Genomic DNA, 14,412 nt, shown 5'->3' on the forward strand with positions numbered 1-14,412 from the left:
CTAAGCCTAATACAAGTCATGCGGCCAAACACGACATGGATTCGATTTTCTACTTGGTAGCCTGCAGTCACTTGTCATGATTTTGATCTTATAATGCGTGAGGTACTTTGCCTTTATGTACGGTCCCCTTAAAAAGTAGTTTGCCATCCTAAGGTTGAATGTCATGCAGATTAAAAGAAGGCTCTAGTTTTGATTGTTGATCGATCTGAAAACTTTTATACGAAGTATGAACCATGTTAAAATTTTCACGCTACTACTCTACCCTCTTACTACTTTTTAGGCCTTCCGTAACACACCTGGTGGGGGCGCGTACTCATAATTAGCCGAGGGCGGTCAGAACTCTTGATCAGTCGCTGATAACAGTCACATGAGTACCTACCTACATGAAGAAAGTAAAATATTTTAATAATAAACCGTGAAAAAACTTTTTAACTTGTATGGCTTCTTTCACGCAATACTGTGGTATATATGCCTATTTCTTATTCGTTTCAGCCTGTAATATCCCACTACTAGGCATAGGCCTCTTTCCCCATGTAGGAGAAGGATCAGAGCTTAATCCACCACGCTGCTCCAATGCGGGTTGGCGGATATATTCTCTACTATGAGTAACGATCGCTATCAGGTGTACATGATAACAACCGGGACCGACGGCTTAACGTGCTCTCCGAGGCACGGTGAGGAGACTCACAAGGATTGCACAAACAAACAGAGAACGGCAAACACCTGTATGGCCAATACAAATGTCTAGCCTGATGTCTACTTCTTATTACGGTATAATAATCATAAATCATTAGCTAAGCATATTTATATTCCAATAATTTTCCAAGGCCAAACAACACACAAGGAACAAACAAAAATTAATAATAACTTCAGTAAATAATTTTACTGTGATTAACAACAGTTCTTACTAAACAAAAAAAGTATATAATAGGTACAACTCCATTCCAGTACTAAACTCACTGATAATAATCTAGAAGCTTCCTTTTAGCTAATTAGTTTAATTTAACAAACACACACGTCCGACTTAAGTCATTATAAATATACATATAAAATGACATGATGTTAACATAAATAAATTTCATCTAGTCTCGGGGCGGAAATCGAACCCACAATCCCTGGCAAAGCCATACTAAAACTTTTTATAAATTTTAATACCCATATCCTACACGGAAAACGAGGTCATATTATGTCCAGAAGGGTTTTTTAGTGTTACAGGCTGACGATAAGTCAATAAATCGATCAATTCACCTTCACCTTTCACCAATGAACTGAGGTATGGCACAGCAGGAAAGTTCCTGCTCAAAATTTGGGTTGTACCTCGACCTCGACCTTGCAGAAGATCATAGCTACCTAATAATACTCCTTTCAAGCAGTGTTGTGTTCCTGTTGGTGAGTAAGGTGACCAGAGCTCCTTAGGGGAATTGGGGATAGGGTCGGCAACGCGCTTGCGATGCTTCTGGTGTTGCAGACGTTTATAAGCTACGGTAAGCACTTACCACCAGGATAACCGTGCTCTTGTTTGTCGACATCGTAATATAAAAAAAAAAAAATTTCAATGAAACTCACCATACTAAAATTGTGCATTTTTATTTAAATACTGTAAATTGTGCTGTGTGGTTACGGCACTAAAGAATTTAGCCACCCCATCTCTTCCCGTGGGTGTCGTAAGAGGCGACTAAGGGATAGCACAGTTCCACTACCACCTTGGAACTTAAAAGGCCGACCGATGGCGGGATAGCCATCCAACTGCTGGCTTTTTAAATGCACAGACCGAGGACGGGCAGCAGCGTCTTCGGTGCGACAAAGTCAGCCCTGCGGTCACCAACCCGCCTGCCCAGCGTGGTGACTATGGGCAAAAACCCCCATGAGTTCAAACTTAAAAATAAGGCCCTCAGTTCCCGGCAGCCCCACTATTCCCGGCTACGGCAGCGGCCGTGGTAACGGTGGGGTAGAGGGTGCCAAGAATCACCGGGGTACGGGAGGCTGCCATAGAAAAATATTCCTGGCTACGTATAATGGACGCACGCTACGGTTGGACCATCACCTCACCGAACTTGAGGTAGAACTTAGTCACATTAAGTGGAGCATACTGGGGTTGTCTGAAGTCCGAAGAGAGGGAGAGGACACGATGATCCTGGACTCCGGGCACTTGTTCTACTTCCGTGAAGGTGATGGGCTTTCCCAAGGTGGCGTCGGTTTTCTGGTTCACAAGACTCTCACTAACAACGTTGTGGAAGTCAGTAGTGTGTCGACCCGGGTAGCGTACCTTGTACTTAAGCTCACCGACAGGTACTCCCTGAAAGTGATACAGGTATATGCGCCGACCTCGGCACACTCTGACGATGAAGTCGAAGCCTTGTATGAAGATATTACAAGGGCCATACATGGCACTACTTCGACCTTCTACAGCGTTGTTATGGGAGACTTCAACGCTAAAGTGGGAGTACAAGGCCGCGACGGATCGAGCATCGGACCACACGGATTGGGGCACAGGAATCACAGGGGGCAGACGCTTGTCAACTTCCTCGAATCGGAGGGGCTCTTCTTGATGAACTCATTTTTTGAGAAGAAGCCCCAAAGGAGGTGGACATGGCAAAGCCCCGATACTGTGACGAGGAACGAGATAGATTTCATCATAGCGGATAAAAGGCATATATTCAGAGATGTCTCAGTGGTTAACAGGTTTAACACCGGCAGCGACCACCGGCTAGTACGGGGCACTCTGAATATATGTCTCCGAAAGGAGCGGACCCGCTTGATGAAATCTACTATCCGACCTACGCTGCCCCAAATACTATGTGGCTCCGAGCAGTTTCAGTTGGAACTCCAAAACCGATTCGATTCGCTGGAAACTACTAGCGACGTGGACGAGATAACCGACAACGTGGTGAAGACGGTGTGTACACTGGGTCGCAGGCACTTTCCACCAACAAAGCCAACGAAGCAGTCCAAACTTTCTCCCGAAGCCTTGGATCTGATGCGGCAGAGGCGCGAGTTGCCGGCTGCTTCGCCAGAACAGAGGGCTCTTTCCAAGAGGGTACGGAAAATTATTCGCCGGGACCTCCGCTGCTCAAATACGAGAGAGGTTGCTACTCTGATTGAGCAGAATAGGGGGTCCAAAGTTTTCCAAAGACCATTGGGGAGAAGCCTTCTTGCGAAGCTTAAAACAGCAGATGGCAGAACCGTCTGCTCTCGCCCTCAGGTCCGAGAAGAGGTTGAGAATTTTTATGGACAGCTGTACTCGTCGAGCGCACGCAAGCCTGCGACTTGGGACACCGAAGATCCACGGGCACCATTGTTGCGCCATTATTCGGAGTGTATCCCGGACTTCGAAGAGGATGAGATTGGTGCAGCGCTCGGGCAGCTTAAAAACGGGAGGGCCCCGGGGGATGACGGAGTTACCACTGAACTCCTTAAAGCCGCAGGGCGACCTGTCCTGAAAGCCTTGGCAAGACTATTTAACGCCGTCATCCACCGAGGTACCACGCCGGAGGCGTGGTCCAGGAGTGTGGTGGTGCTGTTCTTTAAGAGAGGCGATAAGTCTCTGTTAAAGAATTACAGACCGATCTCACTTCTGAGCCACGTCTATAAGCTGTTTTCGAGGGTTGTTACGAATCGTCTCGCCAGAAGACTCGACGAATTCCAACCACCAGAGCAGGCTGGGTTTCGAAATGGCTACAGCACCGTGGACCACATCCATACTGTTCGGCAGATTATCCAAAAGACGGAAGAATATAATCAACCGCTGTGTATGGCATTTGTGGACTACGAGAAAGCCTTCGACTCCGTCGAGACCTGGGCTGTCCTGGACTCTCTGCAGAGATGTCATATCGACTGGCGATATATCGATATACTAAAATCTATGTACGACGCGGCGACGATGACCGTTCATGTCAATGACCAAAGAACAAGACCTATTTCCCTCCGGCGCGGGGTAAGACAGGGGGATGTAATATCACCGAAACTGTTTACCACTGCGCTAGAGGATGTTTTTAAGACCTTGGATTGGGGGGAACGGGGCATCAACGTCAACGGTGAATTCATCTCTCACCTTCGTTTCGCCGACGATATTGTCATCTTTGCGGAGACGCTGGATGAGTTAGGCCAAATGCTGGCCGGCCTAAACGAGTCCTCCCGACGTGTCGGTCTCTGTATGAACTTGGATAAGACGAAAGTTATGTTTAACAACCAAGTCATACCGATACCGGTATCGGTCGATGGTAGCCTTCTCGAAGTTGTTCAGGATTATATTTACCTAGGCCATACTATCCAACTAGGCCGCAACAACTTCGAGAAGGAGGCCGATAGGAGGATTCGGTTGGGCTGGGCGGCGTTTGGCAGACTCCGTCGAGTCTTCACTTCGAAGATTCCGCAATGCTTGAAGACAAAAGTTTTCGAGCAATGCGTCCTGCCTGTGTTAACATACGGAGCCGAGACGTGGACACTGACCAAGGGACTGGTCCACAAGTTTAAAGTCGCTCAACGTGCAATGGAACGGGCTATGCTTGGGGTCTCTCTCAAAGACAGGATTAGAAATGAGACTATCCGCGAGAGAACGAAAGTAACCGACATAGCCCACAGAATTAGCAAGTTGAAGTGGCAGTGGGCTGGTCATCTGTGTCGCAGGACCGATGGCCGTTGGAGTAGACGGGTCCTAGAGTGGAGACCGCGTCTTGGCAAACGCAGTGTGGGACGTCCTCCGGCCCGTTGGACCGACGATCTACGTAAGATTGCCGGTGTAGGCTGGATGAGGATTGCGGAAGACCGGGATGTGTGGCGCGAACTTGGGGAGGCCTATGTCCAGCAGTGGACTGCGATAGGCTGAAGTGAGATTTAAATACTAGCTGTGCTCGCGACTTCGAAAATTTCTAACAATCATTGTTTTGGGTGTTATTTGGGTTGATAATGGTCCCAATAATATTTTTTCTCATATATCTTAATTGGACAGATAGGGACTCGTTGTATTTTTATTATATACTGTATTGATATTTTAAAATGTTTACAGTTTTTTGTTTTTTTTTTTAATTTTAATGCGTGAAGTGGTATTAATGTAATGGAAAAATGGTAGAGTGCGGTCTAAATGAGGGGGGCGTATATGACCCTCGCAGCCCATTTCCCGTATAAAACACTACAACTACTTACCGTTTATTAAATTTTTCACGAACGACTTTATGCGGCTGAAAACAGGTGACCACGTTGCTCGTAAAGATCTGTATTGTTATGAGTTGGTCGTTATATTATTAACAAGCTGTCGCCCGTGATTTCGTTCACATGTGAAATTTCAATTACCATTTTAATATACCATTTTTTCATCATCATCATTACAGCCTATATTGTCCACTGCTGGACATAGGCCTCCACAAGTTTACGCCAAAAATAACGTGATCTCATGTGTTTTGCCCATAGTCACCACGCTTGGCAGGCGGGTTGGTGACCGCAGGGCTGGCTTTGTCGCACCACAGACACTGCTACCCGTTTTCGGCCTGTGTATTTCAAAGCCAGCAGTTGGATGGTTATCCCGCCACCGGTCGGCTTTTTAAGTTCCAAGTTTGTAGTGGAACTGTGTTATCCCTTAGTCGCTTCTTACGACACCCACGGGAAGAGAGGGGGTGGCTATATTCTTTAATACCCTACCCACACAGTACCATTTTTTACATATGGATTTTTTCACATAAATGTCCTTACGTCGTCAGGTGGGGCTGGATCTATTAAAAAATAAATAATTGCACAAAATAATTTTATATTGAATTATATAAATTTTATAACATTAATACCACGCTATTATGGAATTATAGGTATATTTTATAATTTTGTTCTCAATAACATAGTATAAAAAAACTTTACATCTCTATTACAATATAATAGAGCAGCATTTCTCAAAACTTCAAAGACGATGGTTCAGTAAATGATTTTACACTGCTGTCATAATACGTAATATGTCATACATTTATTTTTTTATAATAGTAACACAATAGTCCAGACTATATTATCATATCTTTTGCTTTGTTTTATAGAGATAATTGGTAAAAACGATCATAAATGATCATAGCTACTTGTTGTTAACCGACTTCCAAAAAAGGAGGAAGTTCTCAATTCGACTATTTTTTTTTTTTTTATGTATGTTACATCAGAACTTTTGACCGGGTGGACCGATTTCGACAAATTTTGTTTTAATCGAAAGGTGATGTGTGCCAATTGGTCCCATTTAAATTTATTTGAGATCTAACAACTACTTTTTGAGTTATATCTAATAATGCGTTTTGACGCTTGACGCTTTTTTCGTCGACCTACGTTGTATTATACCGCATAACTTTCTACTGGATGTACCGATTTTGATAATTCTTTTTTTGTTGGAAAGGGGATATCCCTAGTTTGGTACCATGATAAGGAAACCAGGATCTGATGATGGGGTCCCAGAGAAATCGAGGGAAACTATCGAAAATCCGCAATAAATTTTTACTGGGTGTACCGATTTTGATAATTTTTAATTTAATCGAAAGCTGATGTTTATCATGTGGTCACATATAAATTTTATCGAGATCTGATAACTACTTTTTGAGTAATCTTTGATAACGCGTAGTTGCTTGACTATTTTTTCGTCGATCTACGTTGTATTACTTGTCGATGTAATTGAAGTCGGTTTTTTTTCGTTTGCGAGCAAACACAATTATTTCTAACGATGCATACAAAGCACGAAAACTACAATTGACAATAATTAAAACGACAATAATGTATTTAAATTTTATTTTCGGTGTAAAAAAAAAGCTTAATACTGGTATAATTTGTACATTTGTTTGATACGGTAAGACAATTAGACAAAAATATTCTAGAAATTAGACAAAAATATATTGAGATTTTTAATTTCTAAAAAATTTAAAAAGCTTAGTACTGGTATCACTTGTACATATTTATGTTAAGCCATAATCTAAAAATTGTTACGTCAATATAATAAAAATAATAAAGGTCCAGCCTTTTCAAAATATCATCAATCAATTTTACACATCTCAGAATGATCACAATTATTAATTGAATTATTAAAAAATTCTTTCAAATGTTTAAATGAACATAACTCTTCGTTACACATTGGCAGTTTAATTATTCTTTCTTGGTGTAGGGTTAAAATTTTTTCTTCATCTTTGCACCTAAAAAAAAAATTATAAAAATTACTTATCAGTTACCATAAATTTTCTTGCCCTGTTTGATTACTAAGTTTATAAAGTCTAATATTAACTGTTGTGGTAGGACGCAGCAGAGGATATCTTATCTTAAGGAGGAAGTACCTCAACCTGTGCTGTGTGGCTACGGCACTAAAGAATTTAGCCACCCCCTCTCTTCCCATGGGTGTCGTAAGAGGCGACTAAGGGATAACAAGGTTCCACAACCACCTTGGAACTTAAGAAGCCGACCGATGGCGGGATAACCATCCAACTGCTGGCTTTAAAATACACAGGCCGAAGACGGGAAGCAGCGTCTTCGGTGCGACAAAGCCAGTACTGCGGTCACCAACCCGCCTGCCCAGCGTGGTGACTATGGGCAAAACACATGAGTTCACGTTATTTTTGGCGTCAACTTGTGGAGGCCTATGTCCAGCAGTGGACTGTATAGGCTGTAATGATGATGATGACCTCAACCTTACCAATACTACACACTCAAAGAATTCTGATTCAATGTAATGTTCAGTTCCTGTCGTGAGTGAGGTAGGCAAGGCTCCTGGGGTTGCACAGTTTTGATATAGTAGTGTAGGGAAAGCAATTATAATACTCCTGGTGTTCCAGTCATCCAAAAGACTGTAGCTGATAACTATATGGCGGATTATACTCTTATTTGCCACCATAGTGGTATAATAAAACTGTCAAATACTTTTTTCATAAGAGAACGGGACCAAGCAAGCAATGGATTTACAAATGGTTATAGTTATGTTCAAAGATTCAAAATTTTAATATTTATACTCACTTAAATAAAACAAAAGCTAAATTAGAAGCGAAGCAGTCGATATCCGACGCTCGCCACGGCCTCTGTTCATCCTTGGTAATACCCCTTAAGTGCGAATCAGGTTTGTAAAGGTTCAAATGCGTCAACAATTTCAGCAGTGTACCAGAATGAGCAAATAGGAATGTTGCTGTTGGACTATTTTTACTAAAAAAAAAATATTCATTACATAAAAACAATTTAGGATATTAAACAATATTTAAAAATGTAACTACCATCATTTCGATGGCTCAGAAGTATACTGAGTCAACTAACAACTTTTGATAATTTAATTTTTTAAGATATTATAAACTTTTACTTCATTTCCTATCTACCTATGTAAAAAAAAAAAAGTTATTAAAAGTAGAGTTGACTCAGTATACTTAGGAGCCATCGATTTGAAACATAGGTTATATAGTATGCTGAGTATATGGTTATCAATAAGAGGCGTATTGTGTAATATGACTAACTATAATAGAAACAAATAAATAAAATAAAAAAATAAAAATTAGAGCAAGTCGTAAAATTGATTCCTTAAAATAAACACAAAATACTTTTTTTTCATTAATAAACAAGACGGAACGGACGAAATATACTAATTAAGGCTGTTAGCATATAATAGAAATCTTACGTCATACTCTCAAACATATTTTTTAATATCATACAAGCTTGTTGGTATGTCAAGTCATGGCCATAACCATCTAGCCAATAATGTTTTAGATCATGATAGTACTCCAGAGTCTAAAAGAGAAACAACAGAATTATTTTAAACCTGTTTTTCTTACCATTATAACTCTTAGTTCATATTCATAATATTTCATTCATTTATTACAATCTTTAATTTTTTAATCGATTTATTGTTTTTATTCCTTTTGATGAAAATAATTAATTAATCAAACAACCTCAGTAAAAGCAACGACACTTACTTTGATACTGACATCATCAAATCCAAGACACCATGGCGAAGGAAAATATTTATGCCAAGATGTCTCGTAACCACAGATTTTATAAATTAAAACCACTGTATCTGCAAGAATTTTAAACATTTAAAGTCACTATTTAATTAACATATCAATGAAGTCAGGATTGTCCAAATTATGTAATATTAACAACAGTAATTTTATTATAAAAATATAATGATGGATGATATAATTATAAAAAAATATTTGTTCTTCGCATATATTGATAGCTACATTAGTTAGACACCATAGTCTGTTTTGGACAGCCCAGATATACAAAAGTGTGTGTCAGTAAAAGCCACACATGTGATAAGTTGTGTGATTCATTCAAATAAAAAGACAATGACTAATATTTTTCAATTGTGAACCCATTTAAAACATAATGTATAGTAGTGGAGAATGATATATAAATATGATAAAAACAATTGCATTAAAGTTGGTGCTTGTTTTTATATATTTTTGTTAAATTTTTTACAACTCTAGTCTTATATAACTGAGGTGAAGATGTAGCAAATAGCAAAGCAAGCCTCTAACTATGATCGACTACAAACCCAAACTCAATACTCTATCAAGACCAAATCTTTTAGAAACAGACTGAAGAGTCAAATTCATTTCATGACTATTGCCGTACAATACTTGCTCCTTATATGTATTTGGATTTTTCTTAACTTGCTTTTGCCACTTGTCACAGTGTTTGTAAAACTGAAAAGTTCATTTACGCATTTAATGAAGATTTAGTATGAAATTAATTAGACATAAAATAAATAGATGTCTCATAATAAAATTACACTTAAAAATATATTTAAAATTTATTTATATAACAATAATCAATTTTCTTTTTTATTTATCCAACACCTGATTAAATAATAAATACATACAATTTTGTCATTTATTGATAAAACATTGAAATAGTTTTTATAGCAGGTCCATATTTTCAGTCCTATTAATCTCAAATTGACTAAATTTTATAGACTGCTTTATTCCAATACATTTTTAAGCATTATATTTAAATCCTATATTTTTGGATAATGTAACAATGAAACAAATAAAAAATTATAGAAAATCATTTCAGTGATGAACAAAATTGACCAAACAATGGAAATACTCAAAAAAAAAAATTCTTAATAATTGTATTGAAGTCTAGATAATAGTAGCTAATAATAACATTAACACTCACTCTTAGTGTTGTATCAACTTTCAGCGCAGGCTCATATATGACATTTTGAGAATTATTCTTATCAAATAATCCAAGCGTAAAATGTCTTGCACTTTGTTGAGTTCTTTGTGTAGCCGTGTACTTAAACTGGAAAATTATATAAAAATTTAAAAATTTACTCAAATATTTCTTTGTTGTTTATGACCTTTGTGAAAAATATACCACCTGGTAATTCAAATAGGGATTAGTTTTAAATATGGTAGACTTTACCATATATTGATATGTATTATAGTTTTACACGATGGATATGTTCTCAAATTTTTTAATTATACAGAGACTTATGACACATTAAAATAAATTATGTTAAGAACAAATTAAATGGTTAATTATTAAAGTTTATATTGAGTAGTGTAGATAATAATGAAGAAATAATTATGTGTAGATATTTTTAGAAAGCTTCTTTCAATAACAATGTTTAAGAAATTAAATTTTAAAACATAAATAGCACACATAACTGTGGCTACCTACCACACGAACTATATTGTGAAATTTTATCATCGCATATATGACCATACATACCCGAACAACATCGACAACATGTATTTAGAAGCGTACATAACATAAGCCATAACATAACCCTTGAACGCGTACGACACGGAAGATGACATCACAAATGTTTTTGGCCATCAATGAACAGCGACATATCAATATGGACAAGAAGCTGCATCAGTTGTCAAAAAAATAAGGTTCAACGACATACATACAATGGACCGAAGAGTCCACTTTAGGGAATATTGATGTGTCATAATAAAAGTTTTGATCAGAAGGTTGCGTGTTCATATTACGTCGGGGTCACTAGTTTGGGGGGCAGTAGCCTACAAGACACAACACCAATCTGGTTGGAGGACTTTGACCTCCCTTTGCATTATTCGGATATGTATGGTCGTATATGCGATGATGAAATTTCACAATATAGTTTTATGTGGTAGGTAGCCACATACCTAATGTTGCTTAGTAATGTTATTATCAGTAATTTTAAATATACTAATTACATATTATTATTACATATAATACAAAATTTAGAACTAAATTACTATTACTATTATAAATTAATATTAGTGCTACATAACTTTTGAATTGAGGAATCAAATAACTTTAACATTTTCTTCTTAAATATATCTCTGGGTTATCTGCAAAGATGTCTAACGACCCGTTTTTACCTTAAATTTTCTGTAGAGACTACTTAGTCTAGGTATGAGGGAATAATATCCGAGGTTTGTTCTCTGGGTTTTATAAGCAGATAGTAAACTTTGCTCAGAAGTTCTGAACTATCCACAGTTCCACTCATTAGTTTGTGTAAAAAAACAATATTAAGTAGCTTGCGCCGGTTTGAGAGTAAATTTAACCGAAACTTATTTAGCCGCGAGTAGTAGGGCATTATTATTTCTTGTCCTATGGAGTAAAATTCGGTAACCAGTCTCTGTATACTTTCTAATCTATCTTTATGGGTCTGGTAGTTTAGGTTCTAAATGGCCATTCCATATTCTAGCTTACTCCTTACTAATATAGTGAATTTTTTTTTTTTGGTTTTAAATTTTTTAAATTCTTTAGAATTTCCCCAACTTTTGCGTGCCGACCTGCATATGTTATCAATGTGTACGTTATAACGTAACGTAGCATCAATAGTGATACCTAAATCGCGAATCCAATTTCTGTAATTGGCGCGTACCAATAAAATATTTTCCCTCAATAAAAAGTCTTTTAAATGTGAAGGTAATATACGAACATTTGGAAGGGTTAAGTTCCATTCCATTTAACTTACACCACTCGAAAACTCTATTGATATCTTCTTGTGAAGATTTAATTTCATGCTTATTGATGATTTCTTTAGCAAGCTTTAAATCGTCAGCATAGATTAAACATTTGGAATTCTTGATGCAATTGGTAATGTCGTTAATGAAAATATTAAATAGAAATAGCCCTAAAATTGATCCTTGAGGAACACCAGACGCTGCATGATAAAACACGGAATTATGACCTTTAGTGACGACGTATGAGCGTCTGTTAGCGTAATATGAAAAGACCCAAGACAAAAGAGGCCAAAAGTCGAGAGTTTTGCCATCAGCAGTTTGTGGTTTACCCTATCAAATGCTTTCGAGACATCTGTGTAAACTGCATCAACTTTTCTACCCGTATCTACAGATGCTGTAACGAATTTCATGAAATTAGCTACATTTGTGTTAGTAAATCTACAGTCAATAAATCCGTGTTGAGATTCTGAGAGTGCATGGTAAACGTGACGTGACAAAATTGGGTGCAGCAAAGATTGAAGACTTTCGACAGTGTCGAGAGTATTGATATAAGCTAGGCTTGAAGTTGATTATAGATTTACAATCCCCATTCTTATAAACAGGAACTATTCTCGCTAACTTCCATACCTCGGTATAAACACCAATGCACAAAGATTTGTTATATATTAAATGAAGTGGTACTGATAATGGAAAAGCACATTCCTTAATGAAAAAAAAAGAGGCAAGTTGTTTGGACCTGATCCTTTCAAGTCCTTTCAGCTTTGTGATTACATCCTCAATGGTTATATTAATATTGCAAAGACTATGTGAGATAACATCCAAGACTTGGAAGTAATTTTGTGAATATTCACTCAAGTCATACACCAATGCAAAGAAATCCACAAAGAGATTGCACAAGCTAGGATCATCAGTAACAATTTTATTATATGTGAAATATGTTTATATTTATATATCTTAATATATATAAATCTCGTGTCACAATGTTTGTCCTCAATGGACTCCTAAACTACTTAACCGATTTTAGTCAAATTTGCACACCGTGTGCAGTTTGATCCAACTTAAAAGATAGGCTATATTTTATTTTGATATATTATGTTATTATTATATTTCAGAAAAAAATAAGGTGATACGAAGTTCGCCAGGTCAGCTAGTTATATAATAAAATCAAAATATTATGATACCTTAAAGTGTTTATTGTTATATTTGTGTTTTATTGCATTAGGGAATCTCTTCTGCATCCTTTCAGCGAGCTGTATCATTTCATCTTGACCTTCAAAAGTTAGGAATTTTTGTTCCTCAACTGAAATATCACTTTTCCATTTCTCAAACAACTTTAAGTCTTCTTCTTTTAATGGGCCTGAGGGTTACGGCAAAGATTTATTAAAGAAAAAAATATACAGATAGAGTAAAAATATACCTATACATTAATAGAATACAACATACCTTTTCCTTGTTTGTTTTTTAATAAAACTTCGTATTTTAAATCGTTTAATGTTGTATTCATACCAACTATGTCTTTAACACTGGGTAATCTCGTTCCATGTCTTACAACCATCCAAATTTTTACATCTTTACAACCTATATAAATAAATAATAGTTTTATTACTTACTTAAGAATATTCGAACATATTTAGAGAATAATACAATCACTTTAAAATAATACTCACTGGGAAATTTAATTTTTGTGTCATTTTTATTATATTTATAACGATAAGGTGTTCGAGTACCTAAATAATTTCGAATATCTTTAGATTTAAGAGTAGTTGCGTAAAATATGTGATTTACAATTATAACAGTAGTAACAATCAGTATAAAATATCTCGTCATTGTAAAATGTAACTATTCATTTTCCGAAAATCCTAAAACTCAATTCTTAAAGGACGAAAGCGGTAAATAATAAAACTTACAAATTTGCATAATATTGTCAAACAATATCCTGTCAAAGTTACAGTTTTGGCAGGATAGCAAATTGAAGCTTTGGTTACGTTCCACTTCCACTTAAGGCTCGCAATCCATTAACAACGACCGCTGTGATTGTCGTTCCACTAAGGTAAAAACGCCGTAGGTGTGTTGTAGGCGAATTTTATAGGTGGAACGCATTTTTGAGGTGCTGTATGCTCGTAATAACGTGTCGGCATGATAAAAATATGCAGCTGTGGGGGTTGTGAGTAAATGTTTCGAATGGATTGGAGTAAAAATTAATTCAACATGGATTCCCATGAATTTATTGTTGCGTTTTTGACGAAACGAATGATAAATAATGACCCGGAAAGTTCATCAAGTTCTGATGACATTCACAATTTGACATTGACAGTTGTGTTATTTTGAATTCTCGCACGTTTTGATGAAAGCCTACTCCGACCCATCTATATTTTGTGGAAGAAGTGAGCGCGATGTGGTCGTCAACAGTGACGTCATCTATGACCTCAAGCGATCGCTCGCGACGGCTACAGGTCTTAGGTGAAACGATATAAATGGCATTGCAGGCGTTGCGGACGCTTAATGGAACGCAGCCCTT

General features: G+C 37.3%; 1 protein-coding gene across 1 annotated transcript; it reads right to left on the reverse strand.

The window, feature by feature from the left end:
* Nucleotides 1-6,729: 6,729 nt before the first annotated feature.
* Nucleotides 6,730-13,894, reverse strand: LOC123653474 (multiple inositol polyphosphate phosphatase 1-like). Its single transcript, XM_045589469.1, has 9 exons — nt 13,562-13,894; nt 13,338-13,472; nt 13,076-13,251; nt 10,105-10,230; nt 9,479-9,629; nt 8,895-8,995; nt 8,600-8,709; nt 7,954-8,136; nt 6,730-7,142 (listed from the first exon to the last, which is right to left on the reverse strand). Exons 1-9 carry the CDS (start codon nt 13,719-13,721, stop codon nt 6,986-6,988), a joined length of 1,299 nt encoding a protein of 432 aa, XP_045445425.1. The 5' UTR covers nt 13,722-13,894; the 3' UTR covers nt 6,730-6,985.
* Between the last annotated feature and the right edge of the window lie 518 nt (nt 13,895-14,412).

Source organism: Melitaea cinxia, chromosome 5 (genome assembly GCF_905220565.1).
Source record: "Melitaea cinxia chromosome 5, ilMelCinx1.1, whole genome shotgun sequence".
NCBI classification, from domain to species: domain Eukaryota; kingdom Metazoa; phylum Arthropoda; class Insecta; order Lepidoptera; family Nymphalidae; genus Melitaea; species Melitaea cinxia.

Coding starts and splice junctions, on each gene's coding strand:
- LOC123653474 (XM_045589469.1), bottom strand. CDS start 13,721: ATGACGAGATATTTTATACTGATTGTTACTACTGTTATAATTGTAAAT. Junction 13,473..13,561: donor CACAAAAATTAAATTTCCCA/GTGAGTATTATT, acceptor TTATTTATATAG/GTTGTAAAGATGTAAAAATT. Junction 7,143..7,953: donor TTAGCTTTTGTTTTATTTAA/GTGAGTATAAAT, acceptor TTTTTTTTTTAG/GTGCAAAGATGAAGAAAAAA.